Source organism: Fundulus heteroclitus, chromosome 23 (assembly GCF_011125445.2).
Source record: "Fundulus heteroclitus isolate FHET01 chromosome 23, MU-UCD_Fhet_4.1, whole genome shotgun sequence".
NCBI classification, from domain to species: domain Eukaryota; kingdom Metazoa; phylum Chordata; class Actinopteri; order Cyprinodontiformes; family Fundulidae; genus Fundulus; species Fundulus heteroclitus.
The window spans coordinates 32,614,761-32,638,137 of NC_046383.1; the positions used below are offsets into that span (position 1 = coordinate 32,614,761).

The 23,377-nt window shown below is 42.6% G+C and overlaps 1 protein-coding gene across 1 annotated transcript in view; it reads right to left on the minus strand.

Moving 5' to 3' along the window:
• Window positions 1–318: 318 nt before the first annotated feature.
• gabra4 (gamma-aminobutyric acid type A receptor subunit alpha4) overlaps window positions 319–23,377 on the minus strand; it is a gene marked incomplete at its 3' end in the record, with an annotated part of 28,224 nt that continues 5,165 nt past the window's right edge. Inside the window, 6 exon segments of the mRNA XM_012854815.3 lie at window positions 319–1,761; window positions 4,461–4,717; window positions 14,304–14,456; window positions 14,986–15,129; window positions 21,405–21,487; window positions 22,819–23,039. Of these exon segments, the coding sequence (XP_012710269.2) occupies window positions 1,225–1,761; window positions 4,461–4,717; window positions 14,304–14,456; window positions 14,986–15,129; window positions 21,405–21,487; window positions 22,819–23,039 (1,395 nt within the window).

The following is a 23,377-nucleotide window of genomic DNA, read 5'->3' on the forward strand; positions in this document are numbered from 1 at the left end:
AGGGGGGGGGGGGGGGGGGCTAACGTTGCTGATGACAACTTCACAGACCCTGAATTATCCTCGCAGTAAATGCATTATTACAAAGAAATGCTGCATGAGTTGCAGGAAATGAGCTGCTGGTGTCTAAGTGCCCAACAGCTGCAGCGATAAGAAGGCAACATCTGGCTGACGGAAAGACGATTAGAAACCCAGCCAGGTGTCTTGGTTGCTGATGCCCTTGAGCAGGTTCAGTGAGACTATCAGGGGCTGTGTCTCGATTCCCAGTGAAATGACAACAGTGCGACATGGATCCAAAACAAAAGCGAGGAGAACGACCCTCCAGTAAATGTCTCTAATTTCTCTGGCTTTTGTCTGTACATGTGGATTGTTTTTATTAATTTACATAATTAAAGTATGAACCTTGACCAGACGGTAAAGAAGTAAACCCTACAGCTGTAAGCATGTCTCCACTCCTTCCTTTCTCATTCCTTTTCCTACATTTCATCTCGGGGGTTGTTTCCGATTGGTTAAGCCATCTTGTGCAAGGGAGATGCTTCACAAGGAGGTACTGTGCAAGAAGCTTTCACAGCTCATCCATTCATGACCAAAGCTCCTCTAAGCCTGGTTTTTAAGACTTTTTGATCAAAAGTCTTTTCAGCTTGACACTCATTCTGCCAGGAGGCATCTGAGACCATGCACCGCCACCCAGATCTCTTTGTACTTTCAGATCATTTTACTGCAAATCCCTAAACCTACTGTTCTGTTTTTAAGTTTTTACATCAAATATAAATCTTTTTAACCTAATAAATAAATATTTATATATATATTTATATATATATTTACATTGGGGGTGAAGTTCATTTCCGAATGGTGACATATCCAACCGGTGCAGGGTACAAAAATAGGAAAGTGACAAATCCCCACACTGTATCCAGGCCAAACGGACCACGAGGCAGTTGCAGACCTTTACAATCAGACGAGGCCATAGAAAATAGAAAAAAAGGGACAGTGGAATATTCCAATGTGCAGACGTTCTTATGCTGAGTCAGTTCATTCTAATTATAAGGATTTATTTCCATGCTTGCGGTCCCTCGGCAGGAGCAAAACAAATGCGCCGCGAACGTGTTCTCCTGGATCCGCCGTTGACGAATGAGCACATTTAACTGTTTGGCAAAACCAGCAGCCTCCTGCTGTTGTATCCAGGTTAAGACGAAATACCGATGAATCCCGTTGGCAGATGGAGATCTAGTTGCCCTTGGTCACCATTGTGTCTTTAGACAGGTAGACCACCCAGTAGACCATGTTGAACGCCCCGAACGAAACCGGAAACAGGATCCGCGCGTATTTGTCAATTTTACTGGTTCCGCCCATGCCGGCGGCGGTCGGCTGGGAGCACGGCGTCTGCTTGGGCTCCAGTTTGTTGCCCATCATCTGGATGCGCTCCAGCTTGGGCCCCAGCAGCTGGTGCAGGGACGCGGAGTCGGCGCCCTGCCTGCCCGGCGTGCCCGCCATCACGTCAGGGGTGGAGGCCGCTGGCTGAGGCGTGCCCTTCACCAGCTGGGCAGAGGAGGAGGCCACGCTGAGCAGGCTCTCGGACTTGGGGCTGGAGCGGGAGAGCGTGGAGGAGCTGCCGTTGGCGCCGCCGGCTAAAGCTCTCAGGGCCCTTCCTCTTCCCAGGCCTGAAACGTTAGTGGTGGACTGGGCTCTCGGCTGAGCGGTCGCGTCCTGGTGGGAGACGTAGTTCATCCGTTTTCTCAGGGAGCCGTTGGTGTCGGGAACTTGCTGTGTAAGACCAGAGAGAGAAAATGCTTAGGTTGTGGTACATAGTACATATTCACAGCTAATATTCTTTAGTAGGTAGAGGCGAAATCATTGGGAACACAATGCGATGGCACTTTGCGTGGCCGACGATGCCGATGATGTTAAAATACAGCCGTACTACTGGAAGTTAGTCCTAAGAGATTCATAATGGTATCATTTTACTGGTTCAAAAACCACAGGGAAATCCATACAGCCAATTTTATTTCTCTGTTGTGGACCCTCATCGTGAGTACGTTTCTCTTATGTGGCCTAACCACACAACTCCAAGTCCAGTGTACCTCATTTAGTTGGCAAAAACATTTCCCAACACCTTTGAGTGTTTTGCGCTTTGATACGTTTCAACCACTATTTCACATTTGATTTTGGGGGGTTTTGTGCGGCTGTATGGAAGATCAGTGGTTAGTGCTGTTGCCTAGCAGCAAAGAAAGTTTCAGGTCCAATCCCAGCCTGGCCTCTCACTGCTGGGGGTTCGCATGTTCTCCCCTGTACATGCGCTCTGCCTGACCGTCAGACGCTCCTGTAACCGTCTGGAACATGATCGCTCCACTTGGGATGCCGCTTGTTGGTGCTCAACTTTTTCTTTATGAGTCTGCAAACCTGACTCATAAAGCTACCTAATAATGTTTTTTTTTCTATAAACTAAATTAAGAAGGTCAGTGTGATGCAAAAAAAACATTGGAACACCAAAAATAATTATTTTTTTTTTAGCCAAATCCCTTTCTGCTGTTTGTCTGGGGCTGTTTGCAGTCGAGGCTAAACCGGCGCAGACGGGCAGACCTGGGTGAAAAGTGCTTCACCCAGCAGCAGCCCTGTGCTATCGATAAGACCGACGGTCACGCTCACACAGACGGCCTTCGCTGGGACGCGGAGCGAACGAGCGCGTGCATCACAGATGTCGCTTAACGAGGATTTCACTCATTTCACACAGGCTTAAGACAGAAAGTACGGAGCGCTGCATCCGGGTGGTAATGCAGTGTAGCACCAAAGGAGCTTATCCTTTTGAGAGTTGATGTTTTTTTTTTTTTTTCAAGCGCGGAGAGAGTGATGCCGGTACCGAGGCATTTGTGGAAATAATCCAACCCCACCATCCACTCTAAAAATTGAAAGGATCCGATAGTATTGTGTCCAGAGCTGAGGAGAGCTGTGTGTGTGTGAGTGTTGGTATTTGTGATGGAAAGGCTAAAAGGCTAAAAGAACCTGAAGCCACCAACAAAGCCAGGCCGGTGGGCCAGGCCTTCAGCTGACAGGGCCTCCTCTCGAGGAACAGAGGGTTACCCCCCCCCCCCCCCCAGCGCAGGAGGCTCTCTGAAACCTATACAGATGTACCAGGGCTGCGTTGCCGTGGCAACCCGCTAATCCACTGAAGTGCCGTTGTCACTGTGCTGCATTCAGGCATGATTACGCCACACTGGGATTTGGACCGGAGGGGGCAACTTAAAGTGTTTAGCGTAAAACAGACATACTGTACGCTCAGCTGGGTCGTGTCAGCGTCAGTGATCTGTAGATCTATACACACTTTGATGTTGCCACTGCTGAGAGACTTATAAGTCCAGGCATAGGCACCCATCCTTCTGGCTTCATAAATGATGAAGCGCGCCATAAAAACGCATGATGAATAAATTCTGAGAGTGACCTGGGATGCGTTCGACGTATGTGAGCTGGAAAGTAGCTTCACGGCATGTTGGTGAATTCTGACTGTCCCGGTACCTGAGCTCCCACGCTGTTCACCTACCAGGCTCTGCTGAAGTATTCACACCCCTTTATTCGCGTTTCAACACATCACAACCGCAAACTTGAATGGAAGTCATCGGGTTTTTACGACGGAGCATCGCGGATTAGCACAATATTGTGAAATGGAGGCAAATGCTGCTTTACAAACAAATCTGAAAAGTATGGTGTGCATTTATGGCCCACTTTACTATGATACTCCCAATTAAAACCCATTGCTAACAATCACCTTTAGAAGTCTCCTTAGTAGTACATGATACTCACATCTGCGTAATTTGATCTCAGTATAAATGGGCTGACCGTGTTAAATGAAGGCTTTATTAAAATGACAATTTTTTCTTTATGTGTTTAATTTCAACATTTAAACAAATTAGCTCCTAAGTTAACAAAATTATACATATACGTATACAATATACTGTACATTGGTCACAAGATAAGATAAGATAAGACTTTATTAATCTCACAATGGAGAAATTCATTCGTTAGTTCAGCTCATGTAACAAATAGTTAAGAAACAGAACAAAATAAAAAAAGAAGCTTAACAGGAAAGAAGGAAAGAAACAAACAAAAACTAATCCATATGTACATACAGACACATGCACACATACAGAAGTTGTTAGAATTAAATAATCTAACAGCAAAATCATGCTAAAATAATTTCAAATCTATTACTACTGTCATTTAAAATGTGAACATCTAAATTCAAGGCGTACTGAAAACCAGATTTCTCTGCAAACATCTCCGCGGAAGGGCAAAGCTGATTTTTCTCGAGCGCACTCACTTCCAGCCATTCGAGGGTCTAGGCTAAATGCCAGACACAGCGAGCCCGATGCGATGGGGTTTGCTGCCTAAATGCCCCTTGAGGTAAAGTGCGATCAGATTATTGAGCCAGTCTGAGGCGTAGGAAAAAAAAAAAAAAAAAAAAAGCTTACCTGCTGCACTTCCTCTGTGTCCTTCACCTTAACAGGCGTGCTTTGGGGCACGGGGGGACATTTGCCTGGCTTCCTCTTGGCCCTCTCAATCTGTGCATTGGTGAAATAGTTGACAGCGGCAAACTCGATGAGGGCAGAGAAGACAAAGGCGAAGCAGACGGCAATGAACCAGTCCATCGCAGTCGCATATGAGACCTTGGGGAGAGAGTGCCGAGCACTGATGCTGAGTGTCGTCATAGTCAGGACAGTGGTGATGCCTTCGACAAAGAGGGAAAGAAATGAAATACGCAAATAAATAAATGAAATTCAATCTGAGTCACATGAGTATTTTAATTTTTTTTTCCAAACAAATCTCTGAAATTGAAACCATGCATTGGTATTTCCCTCCTTTACTCCAATACCAAAAAAAAAGATCATTTGGTGCAACCGAGAGCCTTTAGATGTCACACAACCATTAACTAAAGTCCCAAAGCGACACTCTGGGCAGGGTGAGTATCAACACGAGAGGCAACGATGGGTCCCATCTGGGTGATGGGGACTGCAAACGTGGAGGAAGGTGGTCTTCATCATCATGTGGGGGGTGATGACACCAGGGCTGGCCTTGTCTTTGGGCATCTTGGGCATATGGATGATACCCTGGGATGGATTAATAGGCCCTTTCTGCAAGGTCTGCTTTGGCTCTTGGTGTGGGGGGACCACGTGTACTCCAGATTTGGTGAGTGGTAGGTGGCTGGTTCTTGGTTGGCTGAGGGTGTGAGGGCATGGATGGGGTAAAATAAAGAGTCTGAAGTGAGGAGGGGTGGTGGGACTGGGTGAAAAAGAAACAATTAAGTAAGAAGGTTCCAGATTATAAATGCTACAAAGTTTACACGTTTGCATTCATTTATTATATATGTGCATATTTATGACCTCAGACGTCCGGTTTTCACCAAACTCCCAAAAGCAAATTTCCTTCAACACAATGAAATTAATGAAGAAGCGTGTTGGTTTCAGGGTTCCAAAACATTTATGTGCTATTATTTCTCTCTGGCTGTGGATACTGCAGCTTCCCTACAAATGGACTTCCCCTCCAAAAACAGCACATTAAAATTTGGAATGAAAAACAAGACTTGTTCAATAGCCCATGCATGTGCAGTAATGTTGCTCTCATCTGCATCTTTCATTAACAGACTGCAGAGTGATAATGAACCATTTTACTCTCTGCAATGTGGAACATGAACAAAAAGGACTACAGTGCTTATTTCAGCATTAAGGGTCTTTTTCATGTTTTTTTTTTTTTTTTTGGGGGGGGGGGTTAAAAGTTAGTAAATCTGTGCCATTTGCACACAGCTAGTAGATTAAGGGTAATTTGAGCATTTCCCAGAGATACAGTGCCGGCCACCTCTAATGGCAACGCTTCAAAAGATGTGTAAAATTCTTGAAATAAATTAATATTTATTTGCAGCAGTGTAATCTTTAAATGGAAACCGTAGATAAATCCAACCTTCAATTAGAGTGTAACTACTCAGCCCGGGGGAAATGTTAATGTTAAGAACTAATTGTTTTTTACAAAATCACAGAAAGCACAATTATTGAAACAATTGCTGGTAATACAGACTCTACAACCTCAAGTTTGCCAACGGGGCAGCAGCCAGTCTTCTTGAATAACATTTAAAAAAGTTGGAGTATTGAGAGAGGTCTGTTTGTGAAAACTGTTGTCTAGCAAACCATATCTTTGTTGACCTGACCATATTCCTGTCATATGTATTCTGTTGAAACTCAATGACAACTACTTTTTTCAATTTACTGCAAAAACTGTAAACCACTCACAGGAAACAGTTTAACTCTCTTTAACGTGTTTTGGTATTTCTGAGAAATCGCTACACCATGCACTCCAATAGGGTTCCCAGGGCCTTTGCAAGGGGGAAAAAGTCCAGGCTTCTCGGTCAGGCTTGGCTTTTTTGGCATTTGGTTTATTTTTACTACCCCCTGCTGGACTGGAGGTGAAATGCAGTTTTCATCACCTCCTTATTTGTCACTAGGCTGACTGCCCTAGGCTTTTAGAGCAGTGAAAATAGTCTAAGAACTTAGATGGGTGGGAAACAGGCATTCAAAGCCTGGGAACTTCAGTGGAAATGAGAGAATAAGGTGCTTTTCCACATATTCATCATTTGTAATGCACAAGGCCCACCAGTTTATTGCTGAAAAACCGACTGTGACCAAAACAAACAGTTCCAGTTAAAGTCCAAGTAGAGTTTAAAAAACTCAGTATATAATATTTATGTTTGTCATGGTAGAAGATAAAAGCCTTTTCCCCCACATCACTCCCAAATAATTGGTTTGCATGTGCAGTGGCAAGATAAATATTGGCCCTCGTCAGGCCTGACAATCTGAGAAGGACCAGATATTTGGCCGGAAACCAAAACAGTCCTGACTCATCAAGACTAGGACTTCGTTTGACCTCTTAAGGTCTGGCACAATACCTGGCGACAGGCCACCATGGCAGGCCCTCTCCTTTATGCTTCCCAAAGCATAAGTGAAACAAACTTTCCTCCAAGTCACAGAGCCAAATGAAAGGCGCCAGTAGCATCAGACGTTATAGTTACAAATGTAAATAAGTTTTGAACCAAACTTTTATGTGTCTCCTGGAATGCTGATAATTAAGAGGGATTAAAATGTTCAGCCTCACTGTCAGTGCGAGCATACATCCAGATCACTTAAAGAACAGCTTCATGGGAGGAACGATACAGTGCTGGAACAGCCCAGCCAGAGTCCAGATCTAAATTTGACAAAATCATTTGTGGATACACCGGAATGGGGTTGTGGACAAGAGATATCATCACAGTTTGATGGAATTGGTGAACTTTTCTAGGATAGAGTGGGTGGATATTGCCAAGTTGAGATGTGGCATCCTCACTGCATCGACTAACTTACCTTTGCAGCAAGTTATTGCACCTTGTTCATTTTTAGAAGTATTTTTTCTTCTAACAACTGTATTTATATTTCAATCGAATTGCACAGAATAAATGTCACATTATACGTAGAAACATTTTGAAACTATTTAATACTGTCTCATTTTTCCAGCTCAGCCACTTGTGCGCCTCTGACGGGAGCAACGGCACATCGCTTCAGAGGAGGCTGCAAATCCTCTATCCATCTCCTTTTCCATCCTACTGTCCCTAATTAAACACGAACCCAGAGCTTCGTCGCTTGAACCAAAGACGAAACCCTTAACCGGAAAAAATGGTGTCTAAATTCTTGGGTTCAAAAAACAACCAACAGGCCCAATTCACATCACAGATAGTCACCTTATGCTATTGCTAATCAGTTATTATCATGTTAAGTAACTGAATCATATGTCTAAATCCAAAATGCATTTCCTGCACTTGGTGAGTCAACCATAGCTGACAAGGCTAAATACCATAATCGTTGAAGTAAAGGAGCGACAAATGAAAGGCTTTGTGGCATCTGTGCAGCTCTCTTATATTGACTGGGATTATTCCTGCTAGCATGCAAGCTCTGCCCCCAAATGCTATTCTTGGATCAAAAAACACCACACCACCAGCTTCGAGTTGAGTAAACCATATCTCTTCTTCCCCATTGTTTTTATTTGTGATTCTGCCACAGTGGAAGCAAAGGTAAAAGTAACGGGAGGTTGTACATCACAGACCTAGAGGACACATTGACTGAGGCGCACATCCACCATGCACCATGTGTGCGCCTTATGTAGTAGTTTCTGGTCCGAGAAGAGAGGGACCACCGAAACAAATGACAAGGTCATGTGCGTCACCAACAATAATCAAGGGTTGCTGTGCGGTAGGAGCCTGTAGTGTAGATCATTGCTTGTCCTTGGTATTATTAACAAAATAGCAATAATGTGATTTGGAGAAAATCCCCTTTAGTCGCAGAACAGGAACAGGGTGTGCTTTAAAGTCCTTGTGCAACATAAAGGCACTTTGTCTGTGCCCAGACGTGACCGCCATATAATTACCTGTCAGTCAAAAGACCGCTTGCTGACATTGACAGGTGACCTGCCGCTGAAGTGAACATGCACAGGAAATGAGCTTGAAATGTTGCAATGAACTCTAAAACGGAAAAGGGAGCCGCCGTTAAAATAAAAACACTTAGGTAAAATCCCATTTGCTGTGAAAGCGGCGTTCTGTTTGGGTCATTCGTTTAGTGTGCAGGATTTATTGCTGGAAGTGTAAATTAGCTCAGTTTGTTTTAATGGCTAGAAATAAAGAATAAGACGTTGAAAACAAAACAAAAATAAGGTGTTTACGGCCTACGTCAGGGTTTAAATCTTGCTTTGGACCTTTTGTAGTTCAATTAAACAAACTGTTCAGAATAATGAGTACATCATGTACGAGAGTCCAGTTCATCACTCAGTCGGCTTTGCACTTTGACTTAGAAGACATCTTTACAATAAGAGACTAAGGAATGATGTGTGTATTTCATGTCAAAAAAGGGCTGTTTGATTTAGCATTTTAAAGGTCCTTCTTATCATGTTCCTTCTTATCATGTTCCTCCTTCAGCTACATTTAAAATAATCAAACCCTTTAACTTTTCATACTTTACCATGTTACTACTAGAAAACTAGTTTTTAGTTGTTTTTAACAACTAAAAACTGTGTGCTTCAGTCCCCTTTACTTTGATACACTTGAATAAAATTGCCTGCAGGAGTCACCTAATAAGTAAACCAGCTGTTCTGTAAAGGCCCTGTGGTTTCAGCCACTATTGAAAGAAAAGAAGGCTGCATCCGAAAAACATCTTTTGGGTAAGGACTCTTTAGCCAAAACGGAAGTGCGTCAGCTGTCGCCATTATAAGTGCTGTCCGAATAGTACAGTAAGTAAGGAATGAGGTAGGAAAAGGAGCCAGCATGCTTCCTCTCACAGCTCCCTCAGCATAGGAACCTCGTGAGAGCCCTTACCGGCACAATCCTTTGCGCGACATGATGTATGAGCACAGCCCAGCTCACGGAAATTAAGGAAAATCTCCCGAAGAGAAGAGAACGTCCACTTTGTAGTTCTTTTTCAGAAGGCTGTAGGCTTGGATTTGACTAGAATCATCTATGTGTGTTTCCGTCACGAAATGACATCTGAGTTAAAGGCTGTCTGAAATTGGCAAAGCGGCCCAAAGCTAATTTCCTACCAACGAAAGAGCTCTTACTATAAGAGGAGCTAGGAGCCATAATTAGACGTATTCGGATGGAGCCAAAATGTCCTGTTTGCGTGTCGCAGCAGGACAACGACCTTAGAAATACAGCCAGAATTGGTTTAGATGAAACCTTAGTCAAGTTAGAATGGCCCATTTAAAGTCCACACCCAAACTCAAGATTCTTTATTTTGAACAAAACTATACACTTCCTGGCCAGAAATAAACGTTGTCACCTGGATTTAACTAAGCAAATAGGTACCAGCCTCCCATTGGATAATTACTGCATGTGCGATTATGTTTCACCTGGCAACACGTTATTTAACCCCAACTGGTGCAATGACTTTTCCATGACCACAGATCCTGTGGTCATGGAAAAGATGTCAGTCTGTTTCAGAAGGGTCAAATCATTGGCGTACATCATGCAGAGAAAACATCTAAGGAGGTTGCAGAAACTACCAAGATTGGGTTGAGAACTGTCCAACGCATGATTAAAAGCTGGAAGCATAGTAGGGACCCATGGTCTTCAAGGAAAAAAATTTGGGCGGGAAAAAAATCCTGAATGATTGTGATCGGCGATCATTTAAGCGTTTGGGCAAATCAAATTGAAGAAACTTATGTTTAATAGTGAAAGTAAGAGCATTTCCACACACACAATGCGAAGGGAACTCCCTGGATTGGGACTGATCATCTGTGTAGCCTTAAGAAAACCACAAATCTAAGGCTAAAAAAACTAAAAAAAAAAAGGCTTCAATTTGCTAGGGAGCATAAAGATTGGACTCTGGAGCAGCGGAAGAAGGTCATATGGTCTGATGAGTTCAGGTTTACCCTGTTCCAGAGTGACGGGTGCATCAGTCAGGTCCAGGTTTAGCAACAGCATAAGTTCAAAGAATGAGGTCAGCTGAATACCTGAATATACTGAATGACCAGGTTATTTCATCAATGGATGTTTTCATCCCTGATAGCACGGGCATATTCCAAGATGACAATACCAGGATTAATCTTGTTTGAACTGTGAAAGAGTGGTTCAGGGAGCATGGAGACATCATTTTCACAGCTGGATTTATCACCAGACCTTGGCCACATTGAGCATCTTTGGGATGTGCTGGAGAAGACTTTACGCAGACTCTACCATCATCAATGCAAGATCTTGGAGAAAAATGAATGCAACACTGGGTGGAAATAAATCTTGTGACATTGCAGAAGCTTATGGAAACAATGCCACAGTGAATGCGTGCCATAATTAAAGCTAAAGGCGGTCCAACGAAATATTAGAGTGTGTGACCTTTTTGTTTTGTTGGTGACGTTTTATTTTGGCCAGGCAGTGTAACTCCCATATGTAAAACAAAGAAAACTCAGGGTGTTGCAATAAAAAGAAAATAAATAGAATAAATCATCAAATCAGTTAAGTACAAGCTCGAGTGAGAAGAAGTTTACAATTTTTAAGAAATAATGTATAGATGCTATTTATCCTGTCCGATAGCTTGAGTTATTTAGTGAAGCATGATAGCAGATATTTCAATGCGAAAGGGGTAATGATAAAAAAAAATCATACTACATCGTATAAATCATTGCGGAAAATGTTTGAAAACCAACTATCCTTTTCCATCCATAGTAAGATTATTTACAACTTTGTGTTAATCTATCGTCGTGTTAGTGAGATAGATGTGTTGCAGTTTGTTGTTATAATGCGGATATCTTTTTAAAAACTTAAGTAGTATGGATACTTTGGCAAGACACTGTGTCTGAAGACAAGAAGCTAATCCAACCTCCACTCCTGCTTGTCCTGCTGATAAAACCTTCTCCATCCTCTAAATGGGTCATTGAGGCTAGGTCACCACAGCAGGAGTTAAAGCAGACTGCAGCTGCAGGGCAAAAGGAGACAAATCCAAAAAAAAAAAAAAAAAAAACGGCGACCCTATACTCTCAAACCAGCACAAACAAAACACTTGCACATATTCAAAATGCCGAGGATAACAGCAGAAGCCCGTTGCCTCGGGGCCTTGAGTGACGCAACGATAACCGCTGTGATTCCCTGTTGTGCTGAGCGCTTTAAGGAAAGAAAGCACGGGCACTGACATATACATTGACCGCTGCAGGAAAGCAGCACTAATCCTCGAGGGTTTTATTACACCGTGCAACAGCTAGACACGTTTCCACTGAGGGTCACGCAATATCTTTTTTTACTCAGCAAAACAAGCTTGTTAAATATCTATTGGACTTATAGGCGTATAAGTGACCTAGAGCTGAATCATAGAGCGCACTTCTTGGATGATGGCCATATGCATCACAACTGGCCCGCTTTTATGTTAGATATCAAAATGCACAACCAAACGTGTCACTGAATGGCTAAAAAAAAAACAAAAAAAAAACACAACATGCCATGTCTGTCTGTGTTTTAGTCAGTATTTTTAATTTTTTTATTTCCTTATCTGATCGCAGGGTCCGTCGTCTGACAAAGAGCGTAGCTGAAGAGCAACTCCTCTGACTGGCTCCTGTTTTAGGATGTACTACATTGTGTGACAGTTTTATAAATGCAAACATGAAAATTATAACGCCACCTGTGTTAACTACATGGTCTCTTTAGTAGTGTTGGGCATCGACGCATTGATGAGTTCTGAGAACTTTGAACTGATTGATTTTCTTAAAACTTAGCACAAATGTTTCTTAAAACATTTCACTCCACATTATTGGAAAAAAAAGCTTCTTAAAACATGACAAATTTAAAGTGAGCATAGCTCATATTGGCCTTGTTAGATAGCAGTCTATTCAGGGGGAAACAAAACATAGACATTGCTTTGCTTTGGGAGCCCTGACCTTTGGTTCGTTTTGCAGAAAAGACCCGAAACAGAAACAGAGCCCCTCCAAGGTGAGAGTTTGGTGACTGCTGTGTGTTCAGCTGTTACGCACCCACAGCCAGTGTTTCTGGGGACCCTATGCCCTTTGTCTGGATCTGGAAAAACTAATCCATACTTTTATGTTTAATCGAATTGATTACTGCAACCGTGTTTTCACAGGTCTGCCTAAAAAGTGGATCAGACAGCTGCAGCTGATCCAGAACGCTGCTGCCCGCGTCCTCACTAAGACTAAGAAAGTAGAGAACATCACCCCAGTTCTAAAGTCCTTACACTGGCTCCCTGTATCTCAGAGAATAGACTTTAAAATACTTCTGTTAGTCTATAAATCCCTGAATGGCTTAGCACCTACATACATCACAGACTTGTTATCAGTGTATCAACCATCCAGGCCACTCAGGTCTTCTGGCTCCAGCCTACTCTGCATACCTAGAACCAGAACTAAACACGGAGAAGCATCATTCAGTTCCTATGCTCCACTTATCTGGAACAAACTCCCCATCGACTGTAAAAGTGCGGAAAGCCTGAGTTCCTTTAAATCAAGATTAAAAACACATTTGTTTAGGATTGCCTTCGACTGTTCTAGTTAAACTGTTTTACTGAAACATCATTAGTTCAACTTTGTAGTCCAACTGTTTTTAATGATTGCTTTTAGTTTCTATTTTCCATTTTCCATTTTGTTTCTACATTTTATTCATACTTGCTTTTATAATGTTTTTTTTTCCCTACATTTTAATCATGTAAAGCACTTTGCATTGTTTCTGTACTGAAATATGCTATACAAAGAAATTAGCCTTGCCTTGTCCTCACATTGAACTTAACAATTTGATCAAGGTTCAGGCTCGAACCATCAATACTTAATAGTAAATACAGATAAAACGGACATTTTGCCAAAATGCTTTTGTTTTATTGTGTCACAGAGATATGTATAGCTGAAATAACAGGATAGATGCTGTCTTTAATTTACATGATTGATCATTTTGTCACTTTTTCTTGAACAGAATCCTGATTTTTTTTTTTTTTTTTTAAAGAGGAACCTCAATCACATACTGCTTTAACCGCGGACTAAAGTTCTATTTCCAACCTTGGGACTCTCGCTGCATTTCTTTCCCCCTTTCTCTCTCCCTGCTTATTTCCTGTTTGATTCTGTATTTAAAGCCACTATTGTAATACAAAACAACAACAACAAAAAAAACTAAAGATTTACAAAAATAATCCTAATTGACTGCTTATCAGCAAAAATGTAAGACTCGTTTTGCTTTCTGTCTTCAAGAACATTTAAAAGTGTGAATGAGAGTCCATTTTTTGGGATGTGGGCTAGAAAAAAAAACAGTTTATATCAACAAAGACAAGACAGAAGAGAATTAAACAGATGTCATTAAGCTGACAGAGGAAAGACTGCAAATACTGCATCATGACACAATCACTATGCATGCTGGTGAATGACGCCATGACCTATATGTCATTTTTTTAGCTCATTTTGCAGCTGTGAACGTAGTTAGGAGATGAACTATGAACATGGATTAATTCATTTAAACTGGCTGAACTAAGACCTTGCGCTTGTTAAGGCCACACTGCCACAAGTTCGTTCCTGGTACCACAATCTTATTTTATTTATTTTTTCGTACTAGGTTTATGAGCGTTAAGCTCTACTTGATTTTTTTAAAATGTTTGGGATAAGAGCACGAGAAGCACATGGGTAATGTTTACTGTTCAAACATAAAAGAAGCAAGCTGTGATTTGTGCCATTCGCAGCACGCACTGCAGCGTCACCACCAGACAAGACGGCTCTGTTCGCAAAGCATCAGACGAGTAGACAGGGAGGAGAAGGAAGGTGCATTAAGTCGTACATACCAAAGACGGTCCGTGCCGGGACTGACTCCTTATTTATCCAGAAGGACACTTGGGAGAGGATTACTGTCATTATGCAGGGGATATACGTCTGAATCATGAAGTAGCCCATTTTACGTTTTAAGTGGAAGTAGACCGTCATCACCACATATTCACCTGGGGGATCAACACAAACGCAAATTAGTTTAAAGTGACAGTAAATATAATCAAAAGACAGCTACCGCCCTGTTTCCCAAATGTTTCACACCTCATTACATCTTCCATCTATTTCGAGTCAAATCTACGCTCGTCATCCATCCTAGCTGTCTGTGCAACAAAAAAAAAAAAAAACGGGAAAAAAAAAATCTGCTTTTGGCTCCATCAGTTTTTGGGTGAACCAGTTGGCCTGTGAAATGACTCAATCCGTGATGTTTACTTCATGAGGCTGCTGCTGTGCGCTAGTCATGCTTCAGCTGACAGACTGTCGTGTTTGTGCAAGTGTCAAAGCTCCAAATCCTTCCAATGCCACCGGTGCAGCTGCATTCCCAACAATATATAACCCATCCGGTCGGATTTTCACTTAAATGTTTGGGGTAAATTTGATCACTGGCTTAGGTTTTATGCAATGTGTATTGCCAAACAAAAAAAAAAACAGTTATTTCTGCGGGAAACGGTCGCAAACGTCGACGGCCCTAATACGGCTCACCTGTGATGGATTTAATGGTCTCGCTGGAGACCGTCTGGCCGGTGAGATCATACTGAACGAGGCTGGAGGACTCAGGAGGGACCTCCACCGAATGCTGGGGCCCTTTGGTCCACGTGTAGATCATCTCTGTTTTGGGGTAGGCATCTGAAGACAGAAAGGAGAGCCACACTCACACCAATAAGATGGGAAATAAATGTGTTTTTTTTTTAACTTCCAGCTGTTTGATTTTCAGCCTGTAAGCCCCACAGGTTAACGCCGATATGATCCAGAAAAAGTATTTACGCCTATTGTCCCATTTCTAGCACAAACCTTTAGTTCTATTAGGATTTATGTGATAAACCAACTAATAGAAACGTGGTGTGGAGTTGTTCTCAGCCCTCAAGACAAAATGTTGCAGAGCTGCCGTTTAATCCTCGCGGACAACTTTATCCCTAACCTGCCTGCTATTCTCTTATGATGCTGTTCCCTGGCCTTTATGTTCACTAATGATCTCTAGCAAACCTCGGAGGCATTCACACAGCATCTGGATTTATACTAAGACTAATTTACACACAGATGGGCTTTTATTACTCATTAGATGCCGTCTTAAAGGTTTTAGAAAGCAATTTTATCTTGGGGTATTAGAGTACAGGAGCACACTGCAGTTTTCTCTGTTTTATTTGTAGAAAACAACAAAAAAGGAAAACCATGTATAGTTTTTCTTCTACTTGATCGTTATGCACTACTTTGTGCTGGTCTGTCACATAAATCCTCATAAAAAAAAAAAACCATTACATTTTTAAAGTTTTTGTCCTCTGGCATCATTCCCTGTTCATCATTAAGTTTCTCTTTTTTTTCCTTAGTAGTTATTTATTTACATCTCAGTCAAAGAAAAATGCATTGTTCAGCTGAACTAGAAATGAATCGGACGTTCAATATGTCCACTTTGACCACAACGGAGGGCGATGGCGCCTACTGCGCTGACAATATCATTCAGCGTGTTTGGGAAGGTGGCGATACGAGTCTTTAAGCTTCTCTTTTCAACGCTAACTCTAAAAATCTGAACGAGACACAGAAGCCAAAGAATTTCACAATCTGTTTTAATCGTCAAGTTGCTTTCATACGACAAGGAATTTCACTTTGGTTCCACTTTGGTTCTGCACACACATGTCCTCACACAAACAGATGCATGCAGTCACAGAGTCAGTAAATGCATTATCAGGCCACTTCAGTCCCAAACACTGCCTCAGAGGTTCAGTTTTTCTCTGTGTTGGGAGGAGACGAAGCAGGCAGTGATCAGAATGTCCCACAGCCTGCTCTGTATGCATCGTCTGAGGCTGTGTAACAGTGATCCAGGGCTTTATTATTCCCAGTGGGGCATTTTACTTGTTGTCTGTATTTTGGAAGTTCAATGGAGAGATTTGCTGTGTTAAAATTCCCAAGAACAATGATGAGAGAGTGTGGGTGTTCCACGCTGTTTTACTACAGTTCTATTTTAATATGACCATTGTGTCATTTCCAAACTTTAGCATGCTTATACTTTTTTCCATTTGTGATAAAAACGAGGAAAAAAAAAGTCTGAGCTTGCTGAGCTGCACCGATTAATCAGCCAAAAGTTTTCCTGTAAAATAAATGTGTCAAAAGTCAGACCTGCTTCCCCTTTTTGATCTATAAACATATCAATCATGTGGCTTGATGTTTTTTTTTATTAGTTTAACGAAAATTGCATTTATATTTGTGATTCAAGCTGTTATTCCTTCATTTTCTGCAGCACATTTCTTTCATGTGTGATGGGCCTCAAGAAATCAGTCGAAGTTGAAATCGGCAGATCGGACTTTACAGAAATCCTGAAATTTTTATTGGCCTGAGGAAGCCTGATGGGTGCTTCAAAAATAATTTCACAAACTTCACCTAACATTTCATTCTCTCTCCCTACTAGTTAGGGTACTAGTCAACTCTCTGTGTGTTATGGACCGTAGCCTAGTCGCCCATCTCTTGCAAGCATCAATTTATAAACTCAAATTGATCTCAGCAGGCTTTATTGTACGACCTAGCCTCTAATTTAGCTTTCTGCGCAATGAGATGACTTGGTAAAATCAGTCGTGTTGTCTGTATTTTATTTTATACATGATAATCACCAGCAATTACTTAACTGTTTTTGCTTAATTTTATACTGTAAATGATGCTCAGTATTTCCTTTCAATGTAACTTGAAGTGAATTATGTAACTTCCACTTTGGAATCTACAGGTTTGTCTCAATAAAAAAAAATCATTGAAAAGGTCATTTAATTGAGTAGTTCAGCTCAAATGTGAAATCTGTGTATCCCACAGATTCATCACACACACAGTGATGTTTTTCAAGCATCAATACGTCACTGATACCCTCCCCAAAAAGGGGAAGCTAAAAGAAGATATTGGTAAAACTGTTGGTTGTTCACAGAGTGCTTTGTCCAAGAATATTAATGGAAGATTGAGTGGAAGGAAAAAGTGTGGTAGAAAAAGGTGCTCCAGCAACAGGGAAAACTGCATCTCTGACAAGATCGTGAAGCAAAGACTATTCAAGAGTTTGGGGGAGATTCACAAGGACTGTGGACTGCTGCTTAAAAAAGCCCCACCACAGACAGAAGGCAGGCGCATGCAGGAAATGGGCCACAGGTGTCATATCCCTGGTGTAAACCCACTCCTGAACCGGAGGCAGCATACGAATCGGCCTCTGCTTTTACTTTTAGACCACTCCTCGCTTCCGTCTGGTGACAAGCTTTATTAACATGCCGATCCCTTTTTTTCCAGACGGAGTTGACACCGGTCCACACTGGCAAAAGTACCAGCAACATCTTTAAGGACCATCGTAGATATCACTGTGCCTGACTGGCCAGCAAACTCCGCTGACCTAAACTTCAGAGAATCTACGGGGTGTTTTCAAGAGGAGGATCAGAGACAGCGCAGCCAGAAATGCAGAGAAGCTAAAGCTATAAAAGAGACCTGGGCTTCCTGAACACCACAGCAAAGGCGCAGGCTGTTGCACCATTGCACCTCCATGGATGCAATAACTCGATAAAAACCGTATAAAAACAGAAAAAATAGTTTACGGTACGCCAATATTTCTGTAATATGAATCTTTTCAGCTATCGGTTTGGGATCTTCATGAGCTGGAAGCTATTATTCTCAAAATTAACATAAATAGGTGCTTGACATATAATGTAAAGGGTTAAGTTTAGAAAATAAATAAATGAAGTAATTTACTGAGATGGCATTGAATTAGTGCAAAGATGGAGTCTTCTTATTGCTTTTTTTCTGCTGCGTTACAGAGAGGAATTGTTTAAAGGAGGGTCTGCACAAAGAGAGAATCCAAAAGCCTAAGGGATTTGATTTCTGAATGTATTTCTCAACTTAATTTACAAAGTATATGATTGTCATCACAGTAAAAGTAAAAAACTAAATACAACCCATGACGTTCTTTGACGTTCTTTCTCAGCCATTCTGTTGTGGGTCTGGTGCCGTGTTTGGACGCCCGCCTATGGCCCCGTGTGAGTCAAGCTTTAGTGGTCAGCGCAAACATGCAAGTTTCTTCTATTTGCATTCGTTTGCTTTCCTTCTCATCTCGTATATGTTTCCCACAGTCAGACGGGCGACGTTGACCGGCCTGCGTGCGCGCGGCTATAAAGCAGTTGTCTTTGCCTGCCGCTCCCTGTGGGACCCCACATCGGCGGGACACCAACTGTTCTGCCAAATGAAATGACTCCGGTGTGTCATGGAGCAGAACGCGGTGCCTGTGCACACGAGCCCAGATGGAGAAGCAGAGAAGGAGACGGAAGAGGGTGTGGGGGGGGGGATGATGGAGAAAAACTGAAGGAGAGGCAGACAGCGAGAGAATGAGCTCACACACAGCAGCTATGGAAAATAGCTGCATAGGTCTGTGCTGTCCCGAGGCGGAGGAAGGGACTCTGACCTTTCCTCTGCTCCGGGCCACATCAGATTCACGGTCGCTTCCTCCTCACCGGAGGCTGGCGGCAGCGGAGCGGGATAAGCAGGACGGTTAGAGGGAGGAGGATGACAAAAAAACGGGGAAACGGCAATTTTGTCCTCCACAAAGTCAGCGCACTGGGCGGCTGGCAGCGGGCGCAGATGCTTCTCCTCTCCTGTGTCTTACGTTGTAATCTTCAAATCGCTGCACCCGTCTGATAAGACGGAGCCGCTCCGTTCGAGGCGCGTCTTTATTCGAGGTGTTTCTGCTGACCACGAGGCTCACTCCAAACACGGATGCTGAGTTAGGGCTTCATTGTTCACAATAAAGAAGGAAAGATGGCGTCATTTGGTTGCGGCGCTCCGCCACTTTATACTTGGCTCCTCAGCATTCCTTTGCAGCGCAGAGTCCATTTCAGTCGCAAGAAAAGAAGCGACGAGACTAAATGTATTGATTTATTAGTTACTCCCCTTTCTGAGGCAAAGTCAACTGATGTGCTTTAGAGACGTATTCATACCCCGTGAACTTTGGCACAATTTGTAACGTTACAACAAAAGACTTCTTTTGTCTTTTATGTGAATTACAGTGACAGACCTATAAAAAGTAAGAAACAATTGCAAAGTGGAGGGGAAAATATGCGAGGTTTTCAAAATGTTTTAGGCATAAAAACAAAAAATTTTGGCGTGGATTTGTTTTTAGCCTTCTGAGTCAGTACTTTAATAGCAGGGTTCCCAAACCTTTCAGCCTGCAACCCCCAAAATAACAGCGCCAAGAGACTGGCGACCCCCTTCGGCCTTTTGTGGGGGAAATTACGGGAATATGAGGAAATACTAAATCTTTTTAGCACCTCAGCATTAATTTATCATTAGCATCAGGACTTTGAAACTATTGAGCAAACGACTATGTGACTTTATTCTCCTAATAATCCGACTTTGTTCTGGTAATATTAAGAATTCTCTCAATGTTAAGAATTCTCTTAATGTTACAATTTTATTCTTGTAATAACAAAAATCAGATTAGGGTCATTGCAGGTTAAAGAAAATTAATTACTGACCACAGAGTAACAAAAGAAATAATAAATTCTGAGATTAATTTCCCATATTTGTGAGAAAAACTTGGATGGCCTCAAAAATTCGTACATTTACGAGAAACAATTTATAGTTATCCACGCCCAAAGGCATACATTTGCTATATTAAAACTTGGATAGGCTCTAACATTGCAAAGTCAGAAATCTGGAGGGTAATCGACAGAGTGGATTGTCTTGCGACCCCCACGTTGCGTCTCGTGACCCCTCGGGGGGTCCAGACCCCTACATTGGGAACCCCTCCTTTAAAGAACCACCATCTGCTGCAGTTACAGCTTCAGGTCTTACTGGGTATATCTCCACCAGCCTCGGCACATCAAGAAGCTGCATTTTCTGCAAATTCGTCTTAGTAAAACTGCTGGGGCTCAATCATCTGAAATTAGAGCAGCTCCCTAACGAAAAAATACGCTTTGTTCTAAACTATCCCATTGTAGCTCTGGCTGTTTTATTTAGGGATGCTGCTCTGCCTCTAAGAGCTTATCTCTCCTCCATCTACAGAGCATGATGCTGCCACCACCATGTTTCATTGTAGAAATGGTGCTTTCAGGGTTACTGCAGGGTTTGTTGTCCCCTAACCCATGGCATTCAGCATGTGAGCCAAAAATGTAACGTCTCTCCCATTATAAGATGATTGGTCACAGTGGATTTTGACCTTACGCTACCGGTTTGCTGGCCTGCGAACGAACAGGATTCGTTTCACAGTTGCAGAAATCCAATCCTACTTTATATTTTGCAGCCAAACTAAAGACAGCTGACAAAACAACTCAGCAAACTAGCCTGAGTCCACAGCTCAGCCCCAAAGCTGACACCTGCCCACTTGCCGCGTGTCCTCTGCTTATCTAGCTGCCATGTTCCCCTCTAATGTAAAGCACAGAGTCTCCAGAGAAAGGACACCAGGAGGCACTGAATGGAAAATGAAGCAACATTAGCTCCGTTTTTTCAAAGCAAACACAGCGTTTGTTCTCAGCCCTATCTAACCGTTCATTAAATGGGCCTCTGTAGCGTGCCTGCCATTTTTTTTTTTTTTAAGATTCTGCCGGTAGACAACATTAGGCCTTCATTAAAACAAACCACCAAAACAGAACAAAACAGGTCTGTGAAGCATTTGGTAGCTGTGACAGCAGCCAAGACAGGCAAGACTTGTCTGACAACGTCTCTGACATGTTTTCGGTAGAAACTAAAATGACCGTAAAAAAAAAAAAAACATGCAGAAATCCACAGAACCCTGCCGGCAATCTGCTCCGGGAAAGATTTGTGTTCCAGTTCTCACTGTGATTGCTTTCCCAGCAGGGTTGTCAGTCTCCGGTCCCTGCTGCTGTTCGGCGCGCGCGGGAGACGTTGCACAATTATTTCATCAGGTAAATGCCAGCAAAAAACGCAAGGGGACTTACAGCTTCCAAACTTGAGAGGACAGGCGTGTCCATCCATGGGGAAATCCACCAACTTCATGGGACACTCGGCGATAATGGTCAACCTGGAGCGGCACAGAGAGGAATTACTCAAATACGCACCGGGGTACATTTTACGGGGCTATATCAGCAACAGTGAAGAAGATCTAAAAGCATATTAGACTGAATTTCTGAATGTATTTGCTTATTTTTAAATATAATAATAAAGTTTCTATAATTGTTAATACAGTGAAAGTGAAAACCTAGTAACCATAAGAAGTCATTCTCTGTATGTATTAAATGGAGCCTCTCGAGGTTTTTGAGAAATTATGGCAAGGTCTTATGGTCCCACTGCTGAGGTCTGGGCTTTGACTGGACCACTGGAACATCTTGGCTTTTGAATCCTTCTCAGACGTTCTGTTGTAGATTCGGTGCTGCATTTGGACACCTGATAATGACCCGGTTTGAAACTCGCAGTTAACTCAGTGACTGCACGGTGTCGGGGTCCTGTAGCTGCAAAACAATCCTATCATAATCCATCCACCGCCACGCTGGACAGTCAGCGTGAACGGTTGTTCTGTTTTTTTTTTCAGCTGTTCTGCGATTTACTTTAACATTCATCATGCCGATTAAGCCTTGCAGAGTCTGAGATGTCACCTGAATGGTTCCTAAACCCCTGAATAAATGAGCTGGGATCTCCACTACTAGGAAGATTAGCGCTGGTCCTAAAGTCGTTCCACTTGTTCCCCTCACTGTCGAAAAAAGGCTGTTTAGAAATTGCCTGTAAATTGATGTGCAGCAAGAGTTGCTTCCCTAAGGTCATGGCTGTTGTCTTTCTATTTCAGCACTTTGTTAATACACGCCCGTCTGTTCCAGAACGGCAAACTGCCGAAACACCTGCTGGCATGGATGCCATTAAGGTGCATTTGATCAGCGGCATCCGACTGCAACTCTCCTTCCTAAATCCTCGGGAAGTTCGCAAGTCAGCGTTGATATCCAAGGGAAGTTTCCTTTTCCAGTGTCTGTATGGTGACTACTGAAGGAAAAACAATCTAAGAGAGCTTTTAGCTTGTTAAGGCCTTATTTTGCCACATATCATTCCAAGTATAGAAAGGCAAAGTTTTGGACTGCTTCAAATGTTTGGCATCTGCATCGCCTCTAAACAGCTCTATGCTGTTTACACTGAGAAACTTGGTTGGATTTCATGGCTAATCCCTTTTAGTACTCTATAACAGACACAGTCTGTCACCCCTCCTATTCCAGCTAAAAAGGCTGGGACATGGAAATCTGCAATATGTGAAGTGTCTGCAATGTAATCACAAGCAAAGGTCTGTGGAAAGCTAAAGATTTGATGCATAACAGCAGGCTGTTTATAAGATGGTGAGGACGCGGTTATAGGTTGTGTAGAAGACGGTACCTCATGGTGTAGAGTATGGTGCCGTTCTTCATGATGCGGAAGAGCTTATTGGGGGCCGTCATGTTGTGGGCCACCGACCTCTTGCCGTTCCTGAAAAAAGTGTCCGGTGTCCAGACCTTGGTCACCATCAGGTTGTTTAGTCTCAGTATCTCCACTGGGCCCTCGTACATCAGCCTCCGGTCAACCCAGGTCTGCCGAAAGAATACATCCATGGTGTATTCCTGATGGAGGCAAAAAACGACAAGTTACTAAAAACATCACAAGCCCGATTTGATGCGTTCATCTTGAAGAGAGTCCGCTGGGAGAATCATTTGGTTTTCCACCAAATAACTGCAGTAATTCTTTGTTACAGAGGGGTTTTTTTTCGTTGTTAAACAACATGACGACTTACCCTGAAATATACCTTTGTCCCAAGTGCAATGTTCTGAACCACACAATGCTCCGTTCTACTGCGGTACAAATATATTCAGGAAATCGCTAATCAGCTGAAGGCTCCGTCGGCTACTAAATAACGAAGCAGCAAAAACAAACCAGTGCGTCCCCATCCATTACTCCTCCA